The sequence below is a fragment of the Balaenoptera ricei genome, chromosome 4 (genome assembly GCF_028023285.1).
Source record: "Balaenoptera ricei isolate mBalRic1 chromosome 4, mBalRic1.hap2, whole genome shotgun sequence".
Taxonomy (NCBI): domain Eukaryota; kingdom Metazoa; phylum Chordata; class Mammalia; order Artiodactyla; family Balaenopteridae; genus Balaenoptera; species Balaenoptera ricei.
In genome coordinates, this window is record NC_082642.1 from 102,468,052 (window position 1) to 102,490,205 (window position 22,154).

The 22,154-nt window shown below is 38.6% G+C and overlaps 1 protein-coding gene across 1 annotated transcript in view; it reads left to right on the forward strand.

The window, feature by feature from the left end:
• Positions 1 to 3,909: 3,909 nt before the first annotated feature.
• Positions 3,910 to 22,154, forward strand: part of BTLA (B and T lymphocyte associated) — a 43,363-nt gene continuing 25,118 nt past the window's right edge. The window contains 2 exon segments of the mRNA XM_059919989.1: positions 3,910 to 3,989; positions 11,897 to 12,076. Coding sequence (XP_059775972.1) covers positions 11,989 to 12,076 — 88 coding nt within the window. The 5' untranslated portion in view covers positions 3,910 to 3,989; positions 11,897 to 11,988.

Here is a 22,154-nt window from a genome sequence, read left to right on the forward strand (position 1 = left end):
GGTAAAGTTCCAACAGGCCCATGGCTGTTCTGATCTTTCTTGAGTAATAGATTGTCCTAGAATCATTTTTGCAAACAGAGTCATAATTCAGTAGTCACTGTGTTCAATCTAACATGGAAGACAAAACTCTTGAACTGACATTAAGCTTTCTCTCTTGGCCTTGCTAGGATGGGCATGCTGTCTATTCTCTTCCTGCTTACTTCGTTCCTCACATTTGATTGATTTTAACAAATTGCAATTATCCATTTATATGCTTATTTGTCTCATCTTTGGCCAATAGGAGCCTCTTCAAGTTGACTCTGAATCCTTTTGTATAACCCTAGTAATCTTTCATAGCTTCCTTGCTCTTTTTCTGACAAGATATTCCAGGTTTATTTTGTCCATTTCCTGCCCCAAGTCCTGAATCAACTGTTTCTCCAAGAGGCCCTAGTTTTTGGTTGCTGGTTTTGTTTGTTTTGTTTTGTTTTTAAATGGGAAATACTATGTCAAGACCACAATTCGGGTTCTAGAGATGCTCACTGCTACTGGGTTGGTCATTGTTTCTAGGCCTCTTCAGTGGGTAGAGCTTGGAAAGATCTCCTTCCCTCCCTCTCTCTCTTTCTTCCTTCTTCCATCTTTCATCTCCTCCTCCATCCTTCCCCCCTCCCTCCCTCCCTCCCTCCCTCCCTTCCTTCTTCTCTCTTTCTTTCTCTCTCTCTTTCTTTCTTCCTTTGTTTCTTTCTTTGTTTCTTTCTTTTTGTCTTCCTTTCTTTCTTTCTTCCTTTCTCTATCCATCTATCTCCTAGCTCTGTGCTTATGTATATACATATTTTAGGATAAAATACTTTATATCTCCAATTAAAATTTGGGAATGCTACAGCATCTTGGACCTCGATATTACATCTGTATTTCCTTCCTGTCACAGAGACTTCTGTTCTCAGAGACATAGGGATTGGAACAATTAGATTATCCTATACTTACTTACTTTATCCCATATTACACACATAATAGTCTTAGGATAACAATATTTTTTATTTCAGAAATTTTTTTAATTATATTTTTTAGTTTTTCTCTTGCTTTGATTTTTCTTCACCAGAAAGTCAAGGACTTCCCTGGTGGTCCAGTGGTTAAGAATCCGCCTGCCAATGCAGGGGACACCGGTTCGAGCCCTGGTCTGGGAAGATCCCACATGCCATGGGACAACTAAGCCCGTGCGCCACAACTACTGAGCCTATGATCTAGAGCCCACAAGCCACAACTACTGAGCCTGCGTGCCACAACTACTGAAGCCCCCACGCCTAGAGAGCCCATGCTTCACAACAAGAGAAGCCACTGCAACGAGAAGCCTGCGCACCACAACAAAGAGGAGCCCCCTCTTGCCGCAACTAGAGAAAGCCCGTGCACAGCAATGAAGACCCAGCACAGCCAAAAAAAAAAAAAAGACTGTATAGTTGATCTTTTTTTCCAACTTTCAATACTGTTAACTTTCTCTCAAATCCTTTTTTACCTATTCATTTCTTTTGAATTTAAAAACTTGTCTAATTTTTCACCTTCTATTTTATTAACGCATTATCTGTTGTGCTCATTCACCCTTGTGTTCCTTCTTGTTTAGTCTTTGTTTCTAAAATAAATTTCTTTTAGTTCTAATTCTTTTCTGAATTGTCACCTCATTTTGAGTTTTTCTGATCTAAATTATCTTGTTCTTTCATGTCTTGTGTTATTTAATTTCTTTTAGCTCTTTTTAAATCTGTTCTGTGAACATGTCTTTCCAGTATGCTTTCTTTTTTTTAAAATAAATTTATTTATTTATTTATTTTTATTTATTTATTTTTGGCTGCATTGGGTCTTCGTTGCTGTGCACGGGCTTTCTCTAGTTGTGACATGTGGGGACTACTCTTTGTTGCAGTGCGCAGGCTTCTCACTGTGGTGGCTTCTCTTGCTGCAGAGCACGGACTCTAGGCGCATGGGCTTCAGTAGTTGTGGCACATGGGCTCAGTAGTTGTGGCACACGGGCTTAGTTGCTCCGCGGCATATGCGATTTTCCAGAACCAGGGCTCGAACCCGTGTCCCCTGCATTGGCAGGCAGATTCTTAACCACTGCGCCACCAGGGAAATCCCCTGGCATGCTTTCATTGTTGGTAGGGAAGTTATTTTGTTCTTTATTCTCTTTTCTTATAATAACTTTGTATGGGATTTGACCTCAATACTTCCCTGTTTCTTAATTAGTTTTTCCAAATTTTTAGAAGGATGAATGATTCAAGGTAGCTTTTCTAACTGCAGAGAGCTCTATTGTCTGTTTTTTGTCTTGTTTTTGTTTTTCCTTCAGAGTTCAGAAATATTGTGGCTTGCTTTTTGAACTCTATTTTCCTCCCCCACCTTCATATGGCCCCTTTCTTCTCTTCACCTTTATCACCCCTGTCATCTACTTTGATGCCACCCTTAGTAGTTACTGCTTAGGGTAGGGCCATGTCCTGGGATAGAGCCATGTCCTGGGATACAGCCATGTGGCTAAGTTTTGAAAGTTCACAGAGACTATGCTTCTTCAGCCCTCTTACAGTAGGCTCCTGTGATTACCTGCTAATGGAGTAGACATGCCCTCCCAGTTTCAGCTGCTATTTCCGCTAGGCCCACTGTATGCTCCAGTGAGTTCCTTGGCTATTTTGAGGTTCTACTATTCTCAGGTCTGTCACATGCCCTGTTGCATCCCTCTACTTCCTCTTGCACAGAGCTGATACCATGCAGATTTATGTCTGTGTGTAGTTTGTCCTTGTTTGTAGCCTGTGGGGCAGTTTGTTACCTGGGGTTTTGGGGTTTGTTGGTCTTGGTTTTTTGTACATGCTAGGAGTTTTTGGTTTTGCTATGCAGTTACTCTGTTTGTTTTGATGTGGGAATTTGGAAACATTCCAAAACCATGCTGCTACCACCCCCATCTTCCCAAAATGAACAGTGAACTCATGAATTACATTGAAAACATAAAACTTTCTAAAATTTATTCTGTTTCTCTTAATAAATCTCTCTCAAAGGGAGGCAGTCCCTTTGATTCTTTACAGTTGCCTTTCTTTTTTTAAAAATAGTGTTAAAAAATATGGTTGCTTACTTATTGAACTCTGTGTCCCTCTTCTACCTTTATATGAACCTTTTCTTACATATAAACAATATCTTTACATAGACATACTATGATTTTTATCCTCTCTCACTCCCTCCCTTCCTTCCTTCCTCTCTTAAACCAAAACAAAAACTAATAAAAGGGCTGCCTGTGTTTTCCATTATTGACTTATATTCAGGAGGAACTGCATCAGATGGTGTCCAAGCCCCACCTATATCTTTCATCCTCACCACTTTGGTGCAATTTGCTGGCACCTGCACTTCTTTGCTTACGGGCTTTCCCTAGCCACCAGAGCCTGCTTCATTTATGAGTAGCAGGCTAGACATACTAATGCCCCTCTTGAGAGTAGTCTTCAAGTAACAACTGATGAGAATAGATATATTTGGTAGACAAAAAAATGACCTGCTCAAAGAGGTGCACATCCTAATCCACTGAAAAATGGAAGAAGGTAGTCACAATTACAGGGAAATTTGAAGATGCTATGCTGCTAACTTTGAAGATAGAGGAAGGGGACACCAGCCAAAGAATGCAGGTGGCCTCTTGAAGGTGAAACTTATGTTATTTTTATCAAAATGGACAAAAATGTTACCCGATTAGAATTTATTATTGTCATATAATAATTTATAATAATTTAAACTAGGGATACTATATTCCTTCTTCATTTGGGGAGACCAATTGTTTTAAAAGAGGGCCTCCTTTATGTTATGTTTTATCATTGCAAATAACATTTCATTCAACAATCAAAAATGCTTATAAAATCTTTTTTAAACACTATCATATAAATGTTGGGAGCATACGAGTTACCTTTTAGTTCACAGGTCATAGAACCATGAGAAGCTATGTACAAATCTGATGCGGAGAATATGTGTCCTCCAGATACCTTGACTTTGGACGAGTTAGCAAGGTGAGATGTTGATATTGTCCCTTTTGGAGAGGGATGTGTGTTCTTCCAGGGATGTTTAAGTGCTCAAAGTGGTGGATGTGGTAGATAAAGTTTTGGCCCTTCTTAATAATGGAATCTAGAAATTTAGTTGTGTATTTTTTCCTGCCTAGATAGAAAATTTCATTTCCAAGTCTTCCTTGCAGGAAGGTGTGGTCATATGATTAAGTCATGTTCAGTGTGTTGTAAGTGAAAGTTTGGTATTGGATTTCCAGAAAATCTCCTTAAAGAGTCTCAGTCATCCCCAAGGTCTGCTCCCTTTGTCCTCTGCCTCTTTCTTCAAACCTATAACTCAGACACGCTGACTGGAGCTGAGACCATTCATCTTACATCTTGGACCCAGAAGATGGATGTCAGAGTTAAGATAGTGAAACAGACAAACAAAAAAAACCAGGATACAGGGTTGCTGATTAATGAGGAGCCATAATATCAACCCTGTCCTGCCTACCTCTATACTTCTTTTGCATGTAAAAGAAACAATGTTCTATTTTATTAAAGCCATCACTATTTTGGACTTTTCCACTATATACAGCTGCACTCAATCTCAATTGATACAGAGCTCCAGTGGTGTAATCCTAAAATAGCCTTCTGACCTGTCATCACTCTTCCTAGGGAAGGTTAGGGGTGTGCTGCCTAGTGGCCTCCATAGTTACCAGGTACACTAAGCTTCACAGGAGATGCATTAGGCTCAAGAACTTCTAGCTTCTTATGGTCTTGTGGTCCAGCCTCATCCACACTATTTCTAAAAGAAATTCCATGAAAGTTTTATAGTGAAGCAAGTTTCCTTTTATATTAGCAGAGAATATTTACCGGACAATAACATTTTGACATTTACTGGCAATTTGTGTGATGGAGAGCAAAATTACATCATTCATTACTTTTCTATTGCCACTGTAATAAATTACCACAAACTAAGTGGCTTAAAACAACACAAATCTATTCTCTTACAGTTCTAGAGACCCAGATATCCCAAATGAGTCTTACAAGACTAAAATCAAGATGTCAGCAGAGCTGGTTCCTTCTGGTGGCTCCAGAGGGGAGAATCTGTTCCTTGTCTCTTCCAGCTTCTAGAGGCAGCTGGCATTCCTTGGCTTGTGGCCACATCACTTCAACCTCTGCTTCTGTTGTCACATTTCCTTCTCCTCCAACTCTGACTCCTTCTGTGTCCCTCTCATAAGGATCATTGTGATTACATCAGGCCCACTTGGACAATCCAGGATAATCTCTTCATCTCAAGATCCTTAATTTAATCAAATCTGTGAATTAGCTTTTGCCATATAAGGTAGCAGGGGTTCCACAGTTCCAAGGTTTAGGATGTGGACACATTTGGGAGGCTGACTCCACTTATCTAGACATCTTGATTAGAAATCATTCAGGAAAGGTGTTTTTCTAATTTAAAAGCAACAGAAATTGTTACATACGGTTACAGTTAGATATGGTTGCCTTTTAAAAAGGCAGCTTCCATAAATCAAATACTACTATTAAAATGTTTAAAGGCAAAAACAAACTATTGGCTGAAAATATAGCAGGCAAGGTGACAAAAGTATAATATACTCAATATATGCACTATAAAATTTTTTTAAATAATAAGAAAATCACTGACTCCAATATTTTCATAAGCAGTTAATTGTGCAAGAACAACAATTCACAAATGATAAAACACCCCCAAAATCTGTTCATCCTCATTAAGCATAAAATTCCAAAATAAATGGAAAGTTTTACTTTTAGAATTATGATGATCATAACAAGACATTACTAATGGTAAGAGTGCAGTCAACCAAATCTGGATGCTTTCATAACTTGCCCCTAGAAATATATGTTGGTCTTCCTTGGAAGTTATGTAGCACTTAGTATCAAGAGTGCTAAAAATGTTCATATGTTCTACTCAGTAATACCACTTTTGGGAAATCATCCAAAATGCAGCAGAGCAAAAATGCTTATCTTTATCTTTATGTGAAAAATTAGAAAAACCTAAAGATCCTACAATAGGAAAATGACTAAATAGTGCTGTAATTATAAGATAGAATATTATTCAGCTATTTAAATGTATGCTACTGGAAAGTATTTTTTCCTAATTCACTTGGAGAAACACCTATGGTAAGGGCAGGGAGAGCAATCTTACAAGGCAGCTGAGCAGCAGCTAAAAATCTGCTCAGAAGTCAGGAGAACATGCCTCCCCTGGACCTGATCTTTCTGAGTTTCCTTTCAAACCGTTATGTGTGAAAATTTAGGTATATAGTTATCTGAGTTTATTAACACTGACTCCAATTGGCATTAAAGGGATAAACAGGCCCAAAATTCAGTCAGTTACCATTGATATGGCTCTACCAGATATTAGAATATGAAATGCTGCACTTCTGAACTGGTTGGTGAATGGCAACTAGTTGCTGCCCTGACCTGAGCCCTTGAGTAGTCCCTGCATCCCTGGCCCCCTGGGATCCTTCCTTGGGACCTATCATTTTGGGATCTCTTCATTATTGAGCAACTGAAATGACTGGCACAATTGGGCCTTCAGGAAGCTGCTGGAGATATATATGTACATATATATTTCATTTCAGGACAAACTTCTCCCAAATTCTTTCTTTGACCTCACTCCAAAATAAAACTAAATCCATTTCCTTTGCTTTGAATTACTATTTACTTCATTTGCATGTTCTTTTTCTCATAAAGCCATGTAAATAAGGAGAGGATTCTACTGCTAGACAAATGCGAGTGGAGCATGTGCAGTGCAGCTCTGATAAAGCTTTATTTGGTCCAATTCCCACTGTGCTCTTAGCTACTTTCACGTCTGTAGTTAAAAGGATGTGAATTTTCCAAGTTTCTGCCTGCTTTCTATGCCTGTTTTTCACTATTGTTCCCATTGGTTTGGCTGATCTTCACAGTTTCTCCCAGATTGACTAATTTAATACTGCGATTTCTACTAACTAGCTTTCATGCCTTCCCACTTTCTGCAGAATAGATCCCCTCTATGCAGAATATCATCTATTGAACAAGGAGTATGGGAAAGCAAAATAAAAAGTTGTATATTCAACATTGTCATAACTATGCAAAATTAATGTGTTAGACTGGGTGCTCCAAAAAGCAGACTCCAAAACAGGATAAAATATGCAAGGATTAGATTAGGGGAAACGCCTGTGAGAAAAAAAATGCCAGGAAGAACTATTAGACCACAAAGCAAGTGTGATCCTGAGTGACTGCAGGAAATAGGTTGGGTGGAAGAATCCTAGAGTGCTGTGTACCACAAGAAGGTTTGGCAAGGCTGTAGGGGAGTTCTTAAGCGAAAGTAGGTCATTAGAAGTATCCTGTGTCCCTCAGAAATGGACCTACCTTGGTATTTCTGTTGTGCTCAGTCATTGGCTGGGAAGCAGAGCCTCATGGCACAAATAAGGTGATAAATCTCAACGTGCAGAACCTGGGGCTTTTGGTCAATTACACCCTTATATTTGGAAATCTACAAGGTATGCCACCTTTCTTTTCCATGTAAACCCCCTAGTCCCTCCTGGAAGAACAAGTTCATGGCTTCAGACCCTAACATTTTGCTGAGATCTGAAGCTATAGGCACATCAAAACATGTGGACATCCACAAAAGTAAAAGAGAAAACAATTTGCAAAGCAATGATACATCCATAAATTGGTTTCATGACACAAGCAATGAGATAAACATACATATGGCACAAAAATATGAGCATATACAAATATAGTACACACAGGTTCCTGGGATATAAGAGAAGTCAACTCTCTCCCTGCCCATGCTTCAGAGATACAAATAAACAAGACATAGGCACTCTATACTTTTTGTCTGAGTGGGAGGAAAGAAAGGAAAATACATTTATCAGGATCCTGGTTTTGTGCCAGTCACTGTGGTAAGTGGTTTCACATTTGTTAAACTTAAAATGTATGTTACTATTTTTGTCTCTTATTGAATACCCATAACAAGGTTCTATGTAAGTGTGCTTATTCCTGCTTTACAGAGGAAATAATGGGTTTCAAAGAGGTAATAGATTCAAAGTTAAGTAACTTGTCTAAGGACACACATCTAGTAAATAACAGAACCACAATACATTTCAAGTCCACCAATACAGAAGTAAGGGGAGAAGGGTGTTTTCAGGTGTTGTCTATATATACATTTTTTATTGCAAGGAATTTTTTTCCCCAAAGCAACTTCAGTCTTCTAATTTTTGCAGCTGAGGGTATTTTATACTGTTTTTTTTTGGATCAACCCTATCCACCTCACAGTATGGGATTGATTCTCTCACCAAACATACACTTTAAAGAGCCAAGGGGAAGAGCTCAGTATCAAGTCAGCATTCTTGCCCATCTCAGGTTCTCAGGTGTGGTGCCAATGACTATGATCCTTTTCTGTATCCCAGTTTCAGTAAGTGGCCCCTGCCTTGTTTACCTGTCCAGCCCTCTAGTCTTGTTGTGACTACTTTGACCCCTTCCAGTCTTTTGGAGGGTTACAGCTCTTTCCCTGAGGGACAGGCCCAATGGCTGGACCCTTTTTTAGATCTCCTGTTCTCAGACCTCTAATTCTTTCTGCCCTTTACTTCTGTGGCCTGTTTGTGAAGCTGATCCATCCTTGTGAATTTTCTGGAATTCAGACCTTTAATCTATTACATTTCTCTGCTAATCAGAGCTTTGTTATGACATTTCTGAGTCTCGTTCTCTATGCAACAGTGACTACCATTAGCAAATACACATTTTCAAGTTGTTCCACCATCATTATTTTTTGGCTTATTAATACAGGGCTTCCTGGTATCCATCTTGTCCAAATGAAAACCCATCTTTGGTTCAGAAATAATTATAGATATAATTTACTGATCACTTTATATATGTTAGCTCAGTTAAGCAACATAAAAGATAGATATTATTACCATCTGTGTTCTACAGAACAGGAAAAATTGAGATATGGAGCAGATTTGGTTCTCTGGAAGCAGACATCAAAATAGATTAGGGATCAACACCTGTGAAAGAAAGTGGGTGTAAGGGAGATTGGGGAGCGAAAGAAGTCAAATTGTGATATAAGCCTGACATAACCTTGGCTGACTGAACTGGGAGCTCTGGGTCAAGTATTGCCCATCGACATCCCGTGTGGAGTCAAAATGGCCAGCCCTATATACACTTTCCTTGCTCCATCACTGGATGCAGGCTGTCATGGGAAAGCATGACCTTGGACAAGGGAAATCTCAGCTGAGCAGACCTTGAAGGACCATACACCTGGATGCAGTCTGCTGACTGCATTCCCCAACAGCTAAGAGCAAATCTGTTCTTGAAAAAGGATCTGAGTGGTACATCTGTGTCTACCACAGACTCTAAGAATGTAGGAAATATATGAAAGAGTCTACAGCTAGTAAGTGGCAAAGATTTGACACCAAGTCTTTTGTGGCTCAAAAGTCCATGCTCCCCACTAATTTATAATTGATTTCCAAATATTCACCCAAACTAGTTGTATCAGAATCACTTTTAAAATAGGAATTTCTTTAAAATATGAATATTTGGCCTCAATCCTGTGAGATTCTAATTCAGTAGATGTGGGTGAGATCCAAGAATTCCACCTAGTTAATAAAAACTGCCCAGGCTGGTTCAAAAGTACAGTCATATATAGAAACTATTGCTATCATTGATGAGGAGAAGATGCCAAGTAGAAGAATGGAAATGGTTTTAAACGCTGTACTACATTTCTGATAGAAGCTACCCAATGAGTTTTGGAGTGTTAAAAAAATTCAGAATCAAGATTCATCCCCTGGGCTGATGTTATCTAAAGTCAGTGGCAAGACCACGCCAGGACCCTGCGTCTTGTTTTGTGATTGCTGTTTCTCTGATCACCCTTGGGTAAAAATATTGAAGAAAGTACAGCTGCTTCATGGTTCATGAAAGGAACTGCACCTGTAAGTGAACTGAAGAATTTGCCCTGTAAGTAGCTCCAAAGATGTTTGCAAAATGAATTTGAAGATTCCAAATTCTATTTTGCTTTTTGTCTTTCACTATAAAATCGGAGATAGGTTCATGTTTTTGAAATTGTTTCTAAAATACGATGCAATTACTTTTTAAGATGTAGTAAATTCTTCAAATTTGCACATTTAAATAAAAGTATAATTTTCTGATCAAACAGTGCATAATTATAATGGGACAAGGGTCAAGATAGAAGCTTAATTACTAGATTAGGTATAAATTTAAAACAAAATTGATTTGTTGCTGAGCTAACAAACTTCTGAGCCAGGCTTCTTTCAATTCTTCTTTACCAGAATGAAGATAGGAGTCAGATTCTGACTGAGAATTCTGTCTACAGTGGGGCTCTAAGGACTCCAGCTCTGGAGGGACAAAGGACCAGTCATGCTGATAAAAGTCACAAAATAGATATCTTTTAAAAAATACATTAGATGTTACATAAGTTTTTTCCCCCAAATTTATCTAATTAGCACAGTCATTTTTATATGAAAAAATCTTTAGAATAGTGAATCATGAAGGTTTTATGCTGAGATAAACAACATTTATAGGACTTCTTTCTGGTTTGGGATAATATCCTGAGAACCTTGGCCTTGTGGTTTATGGCTTTGACTTCTGAGACCATTTTAAAGGGACAACGAGCCTTAACTCGGCTGGTATAGGTCATTTGCATTCCATCTTGAGCATGGGAAAGAAAGTTGTGTAAATATTACATAAATACTGTAATATTTGCAGGATGTTTACTCCAGTAATGGAAGTTCTAGGAAGCTATGTGTAGTTGCTCTGTATTACAATGTGGTGGTTGAAATGCCTGAATATTTATGTCCCAACACTGAAGGCTGATATGAGGAATTTACAGTGCTGGTTGAGCCCTTTAAAATCAGGAAGAGTGACTTTTCATCTTTGTTCCTCCAACCATTGCACAGTGTTTATCTGAATCAGTGAATACATGATAACTGTTTTTTAACCTTATATACTTAAAACCATTGAAATTTGGCCTTGGAAGAAAATCACCAGCCTCTGAGAGAAAGACTTACAAAATCAACTTCTGTCAATGACCACATATGTCACAAATCTAGATTTTTCATATGGAATCTCAAATGGGTGAATTTAATTAGCTTCTGTGATTAGAAGCTAAGCTAATTATTACAAGTGGCCTTGGAGAAAACAGTCCCACATTGATCCTGTCTGATCTTGAACTTTTCCATTTCTTCCTTTATTCTATTCTATTTAATCCAGATAATAACCACGTGAAGAATGTTGAAAATGGAAGTTTCCTTTAGTTGATATTCAAGGTGTTATTCAGCTCAGAACTTTATTATTTAGAGAGAACATGTAGCCAGTACTAATGATGATCTCGTCCCATTGGTATCTATCTACAGACTAAAGACAGTTACCCTTCCTTCATCTGTTGAGGAAAGGCTTCCTATCACTCATTTTCTCCATAACCTCAGAAGACTCTCCACTGGTTTAATAAGCATTCTCATCTTATAATGACATGATTTTTTGGAAGATAAATCTAAAATCTCTTACATGAAGTTTCATAATCACAAGCTGTGGAAAGGGGGGAAATGTATACTTACCATAAGTACTTTTTACCATGAATTTCCTGACCTTCATTTGATTAAAATCTCAACCTAAAGATTTCAACAATATAAATTTCTTTAGAGTTTAATTGTTCATTCACTGAAGTTTGAATGAGAAAAACCTAAATGTGGGGCAAAAAGGGTGGTGTGGAAGGAGAAGTTAAGGACTGCGCTGCTTAATGTATCAGAGCATTTGAAAGTGAACAGCCAATTTGACAAGAAGCAAAACCCACAGAACAGAGTACTGCCTAGTCTTTCTGTTCATTTTGTTTCACAGACTATTTGGGCTCTTCTTACTGTTCTCTCCCACCTCCTCTCTCTTCTCTATTTATTTTATAGATGTCATTGGAGTAGGTAACCTGATCCAACTCTGAAGAATTCATGGGAGGAAGGGAAGCTTTCTACTTGAGCATCCGTGATATAAACAGGAAATGAAGACATCACCTACTATGCTTGGAATCGGGAAATTGCTTTGGGTCCTCTTCCTAATTCCACTTGTAGGCATCTGGAGTATCAGTGGTAAGCCACTGACTTCTTATATTTCTCAGGGGGGGTTGGAGGCAATGTTTTCCCTTGCTGATCGTAGTAGGATGTAGTGTTTATGTCAAGAGGATAATGGTAGATGAAACCAAGTAGTTAGACTTGCTCACTGAAGACATTATAGGACATAAACCAAATTAGAAAATAGTATTTAAGTCATACTTTGGCTGGTTTTCTTAAAAACATGTTCTGATGGTAAGAAAAGAGAATTGGGCAAACATTATAAATAGTTCAGTAGAAATTTATCCCTCCTACTGGCAAAAATGTTCTGGATGCCATACTGATGGTGAATAAATAGCTTGTTCTTTCCAAACTGAAGCTAGAGGAGTGTTGAGGTACTCAGGTGGGTAGGTTAGGTGTTGGATAACTGGGGTTATATCTGATTCCATGGTTACTCTGGAATAATGTGGCTAAATAAAATCTCGCTACTTGCTTCAGTGGGGAACGTGCCTTGAGAATACTGAATGAGACAATGCTGAGAAATATGGGATCGGAGCATTCTGTCTCTGCTTCTAGTATGTTGAAAAAGAATGTTCCTACTTGGGTGTCATATGATATAGAAAACAGCTTGGATTCTGCATAGATGATGTTTGGCCACTTTTGCAAAGACTTTATGCGGGCAAAAAAGTGATGAGTTCACTTACTCCCTTACATGGTCACAGATGCCCGCATATTGTAAAGGGGGAAGGGCTATAAAAAGCTAGCAGAAGTTTCTGATTTCCTGGTTTCAAATACCTTGCCTTATTATCCCCACAAGCACACATACTCTTAAATTTTTCAAATCAGAAAATATGGTCACTGAAATCCTGTAAATGTCATCTTCAATTCTGGAACTGTGCGGTTTGGAATGTCTTTGTGATGCCAGGATGGCACACAACCAGGTGCAAAATAAAAATCCCCTTCACTTAAGCATTTTTATGTTTCTAAGTATTTGGTATTATGTTGATGAGGTGTAGGATGGCTGACTGGATTTTTCACTTTAGCTACAACTGAAGTCAAATATTATTAAACAGAAATCATACCAGTTTGAAGAGTATATAAACTATTCTCTGTGAAACTAAGTAAAAGAATATGCAGTGCTGCATCACACTGGGAGTATGGTACAACTCTGTTCCTCCTCTCAATGTGCTTACAAAAACAGACTTGGGTGTTAGAATTGGGTTCATTGACTGGCTCTGCCACTTACTGTGTGACCTTGGTTTAGTTTCTTATCCTCTCTTATCCTTAGTTTCCTCTTTTGTAAAATAGAAATAATAATAATTGTACCTAAATTATGGGGCTTCTGTGAAGACTACAAATACAGTAGATAAAGTGCCTGGCATAGTAAGTGCACATAATAAAAGCTTGAAAAACATTAATGGTATTTTTGTTAATATTCTGTACACCAAGCAACCCACACAATATTCAATTAAGTGGGAAGCAAGTTTTAACATTATCATTTAAAATAGTTAAGGTTTTGAAGCTAAAATAAAATGAATAAATGAAATATATTGTACAATATATTTAGCCCAAAGTATAGTGACATGAATTATTTGAAAAATGAAACGGAGAGCCTTAGATAAAGTACTGGCCAGGTATCTTATCCAGCAGTTTTTGGATTGTAGCATTACTTGAGTTAAATTAGGAATAGAGGTTGGTGAGATTTCCTGTGATTTGCTTACTGAATTCTTTACACTGGCACAGTTTCAAACTGTTTAAAAATAATTTTTAAAGATTTTTTCCTTTCCACTTCAAAGCAATGTGAAGTCTGTGTGCCTCTTCCCAGGAATGAGTCTGCATCGTAATAAGGTTGTAAAAAAGGTAAAGTTCTCTACAAACTTCCTGCTTAAGGTCTTTCTCTATAATGAAATTACACTTGCTTGCCTTTTGTGTTTCTCAAAAAGAAATTAGGGGGAACTCTGTCCCTTTGTATCTAGCATATACTTTCTGTCTGGATGAAAGTAATAAAAGTTTCAGCACCTACACATGGAGAGATTCTTCTGGCAAGAACTAGGCTGCAGGTGGAGATGGCCCTTGTCAGTCACCTGCCTCATCCCCAATGAGCGGCTCCAGCTGAGAGGTCCTGGGACGTTGTTCAGCTGGGCATCAACCAAGGATCCCAGCTTCAAGCAGCCAGGAGCACTGCAGTTAACGTCTGGCTATAGCAGAGATTATATATGATCCTGAATAAGGCAGGAGGAAATCTCTGATCACTGCTTATTGTAATAAAAAATCATCCTAATCTGGTCTAGTACCAGAGGCCACTGACAGTTTGGTGCCTTTGAAAACACAGTGGTTGGGGCCAAGTCTCCACGTGGGTCTTGCGTGTGTTCTCTTTCTCCTTTATGGTAGTAGTTCAGTGTGATCCATGGATGCATACTCCACATTCCTCCCAGATTCTGTTTCTCCACCATGAACAGGCCATATCCTTGGGTCAGAGAAGAAACATTGGGGCAAAAGTGCTCTGAATCTGTCTCTCATTCCTTCATATTCTGGTTTTGTAACACAGTGTCTTTATCAGGCTTTTCTCTGGCTCTACTTATTTGTTCTTACTGAAATATGCACACTGTATGCCAGAGACAGAGCTCTGCCTTCTGCCAAATGCCTGTGTATTGTTATTACAAAAATGCCTGTCATAAGATATGACTACCTTTTACGTAAATGTCTAGAAATATATTCCGCAGCTACAGGATTTCCTGGATTGAGGTATGAAAAGACCAATTCTTGTGTTGATCACAGCCTTGAATAGACTTTCCTAACACTGAGCTCTTTAATTAATTATTGCTTCCTCTGTCCCACTATCAAAATTTCCTCTATTGTAATGTTGAAGACAAACAGTTTATCTTGATTCACTGGGACTTTCCTACTTAATTTCCATCATTTGTGAGTTTCACCTTTACTTAGAGTTCAGAATTTGTTGCAAGAAAAATGTTCACAGGCATTTGTAATCAGGTCCAAAAATGAAATCAACATTTTTCTTTGTTCTTTGGAGGCGCAGTGGTGGAGCAGATAAGACCAGAGACTCTAGATTACTAGATTACTCTCCCATCTCTGCCATTTACTGGTTCTGTGACTATAACCTCTCTGGTTCTCTTTCCTCATCTAAACAATGGGGACAATAATGATATCGAACTTATAGGGTTGTTGTGAGTATTGAGTGAATTAATTCTATAAAACTCTTAGGACAGTGACTGAAGTTTATTAGCTAAACTTACATAGTAAGTGCTGTGTAAGTTTAGCTAATAATGTTTTAGGTTTTTTTTCCCATTTAGTCCCAAACTTAATTAGCTTGATAGTCCCCTTAAAGTAGTATTGGGAGATCATCTCTCATTTGGGGTTGACAAAAGTTGTCTATAAACAACTCTTGATATCATTATCTCCCATCATCCCCATCACCAAGAAATGAGAACAGAGTTTGGGAGTCATGAGACTTGAGTTACTTTGTGTCAGTGAATTGTTGTATCATAAGCAATTTGCTTCACTTTTCCAATTTTCTTCACTCCCTTACCTAAAATAAGCTCAATAGTTTCCACCTTTCCGGTGTCCTCTCATGGTTATGGACTCTGATCTCCATGCTTATCTCCATGGAAGAAATTACTTGTGTGCCTGTGTCTGTGTGTACACATGCAGGGAATCATGTTAGTGTGCTCAGAATCTAAACATGTACAACGTGAGGTTCACTTTGAATACAGTCCAGGCGAGTGATAGAGGGGCCATCTAGGCAGTCACAGGGAAACATTAGGTTTGGCTGGTAGAGCTCTTTAACTCCTCCTTTTCTCCTTCCTGATAGCCACATTTATCTTATAAGCATAATCTGGAACTTGCATGTATCACAAACAGCCCATTGTCCAGAAGTGGCTATAAGGAAGGCTGGGACACTTAGGTTCTACCTGGGTGGTGATGACCCCATTTCTTTTTCTTCTGGGGTATTAGGAGAATTAATATTGGGGGACAATTGGCAGTTTCTGCCCACATAGATAATGTTAGGTATCTTCTAGGGCTTTGAAAATGCCAATGAATCTCAGTGTGATCTCTGTAGTAGAATGTATTAGGAAGGTGAGGAAGTATCTGGAAAAGAAGTAGAGATAGACTTTCCTCGTGTCCTTCCAACAACACATAACCCACGGTCACTCTGAGCATCACATGTAACCACTCAAACACTGAAGGCAACATTTAGAAATACTCATGTTGGTTTCTTATAAAATGCCAAAGGCTCTCTTGAATGCTACTGTCCACAGCTTCCAAGGTATGTTCTAGGCTTTTCTTGACCTGATTTTCTTCCTAAAGTCACTGTGAGGAAGGTGGAAAGCCTAGCATCTCTGAAGGACAAACCCACCTATACCAGAAAGTCTTCCCTACCCAGAACTATTCTCTAAATTGTCAACATGAATCATTTTTCTTTAGGTTCTATTGAACTGGCTAAAAACTTTTGCTATTCCAGAGAGATAATTACACATTGGCCAATGAACTCTCCACCAGAAACTCATCCTTATCACATAGGACAGGCAGAACTCTGAAGGATTGGAGTGAATCCTCTGGTCTGGGGAGACAAAAGCATGACCAGTAGGGTAGAACTGCAGGGGGACATTTGTCATTTGGTGGAAATGTAATGAACAAGTACTCAGAGAAAGCCTGAGAAAGTACCAAAAAGCAAAGGATTTTTACTTCCTAGTTTTGACCAAGACTAGCCTTCTTCATTAGTATAATTCTCAAGAATTTCATGTCTCATATAAAAGGACTTTTTTCTATGGGATGTAACACCTTTTCTATCTCTATTATATTCATTTGGCTGGTGAATATACCACATCACTGACCCATGATCACATCACTGCTGACCCCCGAAAGAAGTTGGAAGTAACTGTTCAGAGCAGAGGCACTTGGGGCAGACCTTCTGGGTTTCCATCTTGTCTCTGCCTCCCATAGGCCTTGCACCCTTGGACAATTACTCAACTGCTGTGTTGCTTCCCTAAATTCACCCTATCCAAAAAATAGTAATGCCTGTCATTTATTATTATTTATTGTGAATGAACCACAGTGCTAACAACTCTTCCTATGTGTTCCCATGCACTTTCACAACTATTCTACCAGAAAAGAACTTGTGGTTTGGAGTTAGCCAGACCTGGGTTCAAGTCCTGGTCCTGTCTCTGCCTCCAGCCAGCTGGTGATCTTGAGTAAGTGGCTTAGCTTCTCTAATATTTGGTTTCTCCCACTTAAGATAAAGATAATAATAGTAACTACCTCATAGAACTGCTGTGAAGATCAAAGAAAACAATATATGTATGGTACATAGAAGTGCATAGCACATAATAAGAACTCAAAAAATATTAGTCATATCCCTATTTTCCTCCTGTCAGGAGCACCTGGGTTTACAGTACTTTGATAATGCGAAATATGCTGCAATTGTGGGCAAGTGACAATCAATATGAAGCAGTGATTCGGGAGGTTACCTTCCAAATGTGACTTAAACTATCTGACCTGATGATCACTAAAGCTCTCTGCTTGTACTATTCTTTAATATCTCAAGGAAAGGAAATGACACAGGTACTTTAGATGCTTTGCTAACTGTTAGACAAAGCTATGGCAAATACTAGAATGACTATATCAAGACAAAAAAATTTCAGAATTATCCCAAACTATATAAAAGCAAGAGATATATGACTTAAATTCTTAGATTGCTCAATACTACTGGATTAAAGAGATAGTCTTCAAAATATTCTCCAAAATAGTCATATCACATTATGAGAAATTCTAGCCCTAGAAGAACTTGTTTTAAAATGTGCTCTATAGGGACTTCCCTGGAGGTCCAGTGGTTAAGAATTTGCACTTCCACTGCAGGGGGCATGGGTTCGATCCCTGGTCACGGAACTAAGACCCCCTCATGCCACGTGGTGCAGCCAAAAAAAAAATTTATTTAAAAAATGTGCTCTATAAATACCATATGAAGTCAAACTTAAAGAAAGCTTTCACATACCATTTTAAGAAGATTTTAAAGAGAAAATAGTGATAGAAGATGAATGTGAAAATTCTCTCTATTCATTTCATGGTCTTTGTTTTTTTTTAAAAAAATTTAATTTAATTAATTTTTTTATACAGCAGGTTCTTATTAGTTATCTATTTTATACATATTAGTGTATATATGTCAATGCCAATCTCCCAATTCATCCCACCACCACCACCACCCTCCCCATGATCCCCCCTTGGTGTCCACATGTTTGTTCTCCACATCTGTGTCTCCACCTCTGCCCTGCAAACCAGTTCATCTGCACAATTTTTCCAGATTCCACATACATGCGTTAATATAAGATATTTATTTTTCCCTTCTGACCCACCTCACTCTGTATGACAGTCTCTAGGTCTATCCACATCTCTACAAATGACCCAATTTTGTTCCTTTTTATAGCTGAGTAATATTCCATTGTATATATGTACCACATCTTCTTTATCCATTCGTCTGTCGATTGGCTTTTAGGTTTTTAGTAGTTAGTAAGTTTCACAAATTACTTACTCCCTTCAGCTCCTGATGTTATTTACACCAGCAGCTACACTTGTTAAGCTGGGAGGTACTGGACCATGCAGTATTTTTTGGTCAGTACACCTTTCTGATTGGCTGATCTGGGTATCTGGATGACCATGGAGTGTCACTTCTTAAATATTTTGAATTTCACCCCTGAATGGACATAAATCAGGCCTTTACGCATTGCATACTTGTAAGGTCTAGTTTTTCTTTAGTGGTTAAGTTATAACCACTAAAGGGTATGTTGAGATACATACATCCTTCACCTCACTGTCTTTAGTCTACATATCTAAGGACTCAGCTGTGTCTGCTCTGTGTCTTAGTGCACAGAGAGCATTAGAGTGTGAACAGGAGATTTTTCTCTTCATGAAGCTCTCTCTGTTCAGTCTCATGCTTTCTCACTTTCATACCTTTTCTAAGGCCATCTCCTTTTGCCATCCCATCAAGAAGGTCATAGACAAGATCAGAAGAAAGATGCATAAACACATATTTACTCATAATAGAGTGATGCATGTCACAGAAAATAGCATGGGACATTTGGTAGGAGAAACATCAAGTGGATGTGGGTTGCTGGAGTGTGTGTGGCGGGGACTGTCAAGTTTGCATAAAGAGGCAGGGGCAAAATGCCATTTGATGAAGTCTGGACATTTTCCTGCAGGCACTGAAGAATCTCTAAAGGATTTTAGGCAAAAAATTCTTGCAGTTGGATTTTTGTCTTAAGAATGTAAACTGTGGGACTTCCCTGGTGGTGCAGTGGTTGGGAATCTGCCTGTCAATGCAAGGGACACGGATTTGAGCCCTGGTCCGGGAAGATCCCACATGCCACAGAGCAACTAAGCCCATGCACCATACTATTGAGCCTGCACTCTAGAGCCCGCGAGCCACAACTACTGAGCCCACGCACCTCAACTACTGAAGCCTGCGTGCCTAGAGCCTGTGCTCTGCAACAAGAGAAGCCACTGCAATGAGAAGCCTGGGTGCCACAACAAAAGAGTAGCCCCCGCTCGCCGCAACTAGAGAAAGCCCACGCACAACAATGAAGACCCATAGCAGCCAAAAATAAATAAAAATAAAAAATAATCTTAAAAAAAAAAAAGAATGTAAACTGTGACAGTGATGTGGAGAATGAATTGGGGTGTGGGGAGGGGAACAAGGCCAAGTTTGGAATGTAGAAGACTAGTTGGTAAGCTGTGACAATAATCCTCATGAAGTAGAATGAGACCCAAATTAAGGCAGTGGCATGAAAACAAATTTGAATGATATTTTGGATGCTGAATTAACTTAACTTGGTGGCTGATGGAGTGGGGTAAGAGACAAAGATGGCACCCAGGTTCTGGTCCATGTGATTAGGTAGATAATGGTATTTTATACTGTGATAATGGGAGGAGGACCAGATCTGCCTTGGAGTGGGGTTTGGGACAGGAGGAGATTCAACCTCCTCCTTGAAGCATTTCCTGATTACCCAGACAGAAGGGCTCTCTCCCTCTTGGAGATTTGAAAACTCTGAGAGATTGTATCTTGTTCAATCTTTAAAAAAGAAAAAAATCTTATGGGAAAATTGAAGACCCAAGTGAGCCTCTTTCTGCATCCCCTTTGCACTAGAAACTGTCCCATAACTAAATAGTCATGAAAAGTGGGATGTCCATCCCCCGGGTGTGGGCAATAAGGGGGAATATTGTCTGTACAGAGTTTTAAAACAAATAAAAGTTGGTCTACTTTTAATGATCACCATGTACCAGCAATTCTGAAAACTATCAGTGATAAAATGTTCCCCCAGCCCCAAATATTTTGGTCTAAGTTCTAAATAATTACCATGGTTACTCCTAAGTTTTAATAATATGTATGTAAGTTTCAAATTAGCACATTTTCAGTACTTCCCCTTTAAGAAACATTGCATCTACATGAAAGTTAACTCAGAGAACTTCAAATTCAGCTATATGTGTTCACTTCAAGAGCAAATTCATAATGTTCAGAATCACATGAGCTTGCTCTAGGCATAGTTTGTGTCTCCAACCCCTGTGGTACTACATATTTCTACAGTTAAACAGTAGATTTTAAATAAACAGTAACACCACAGTGATTAGAGAGACAAAGAAACAGAATGTGTGTTGTTTCATTTCTTTCATTCCATGCAACCATTTTGAATATTTATTTGTTTAAACTTTAAAACAGTGAAACAGAATACAAACTGTGAGATACAATTGTTTTTCTCATGCATGAACTAAAGTTTATATCTGAAATGTTTTATTGATTAATATCTTTATAATTGTATCTTTATAATTTATAATCTTTAAAGTGTTGTTTTAAAATTAAAGAAGGAATCAAGAAAATAAAACTTTACAGTAGTGGTACACTTTAGTAATGGTCTAAATTATGTCTTTTATAGAATTTCAGTTTTAATAAAATTTGCTTATTAATTACTGGAAAATTACTTACATAAACTACAATATCAGGCTGTAACTGAAGGATCCAAGTTCACACTGTTTAGATAGATATAAAATTATTAAATAAATAGCTGTGCATTTTTCCTTTTTTCTATTCTATTATTATTTTTCAAACATTTTTTAACTTGCATCATTTTATTTTTTTCTTTTATTTTTTTATAAATTTATTTATTTTTGCCTGTGTTAGATCTTCATTGCTGTGTGCAGGCTTTCTCTAGTTGCAGCGAGCAGGGGCTACTCTTTGTTGTGGTGTGCAGGCTTCTCATTGTGGTGGCTTCTTTTGTTGCAGAGCACAGGCTCTAGGCGTGCGAGCTTCAGTAGTTGTGGCACGAGGGCTCACTAGTTGTGGCTCGTGGGCTCTAGAGCACAGGCTCAGTAGTTGTGGCACATGGACTTCGTTGCTCCATGACATGTGGGATCTTCCCGGACCAGGGCTCGAACCCATGTCCCCTGAATTGGCAGGCGAATTCTTAACCACTGCGCCACCAGGGAAGTCCAACTTGCACCATTTTATATATGAAGTTTAATGAAAAAAATAGTCACTATGTTTCTTTCCTGGCCATTTTATTATTTGTTTAATTTCATGATTGTTTCTGAATTTTTTTTCCATATAGAAAAAAGGGTTGTTAAAAATCATGCACTCTGGGCATCAACTATGCTAGGTACACCCTAGTCATGGAATATACGTTCTGTAATAATGCAGCAGTGGTTTTCATGAGAATTTTTATTTTATTTATTTATTTAATTTTTAAAAAAAATTTTGGCTGCATTGGGTCTTCACTGTTGTGCACAGGATTCTCTAGTTGCAGCGAGCGGGGGCTACTCTTCCCTGTGGTGTGCAAGCTTCTCACTGTGGTGGCTTCTCTTGTTGCAGAGCACGGGCTCTAGGCGTGCAGGCTTCACTAGTTGTGGCTCACAGGCTTAGTTGCTCTGCAGCATGTGGGATCTTCCTGGACCAGGGATCGAACCCGTGTCCCCTTGCATTGGCAGGCAGATTCTTAACCACTGTGCCACCAGGGGAACCTGAGAATTTTTTAAAGGAAAGGCTTCCTAAACGTATAGTACCTAAAAAGGGATACTTTATCATGTGAGAGCCTGAAGATGGTAGAGGTTTCATCAT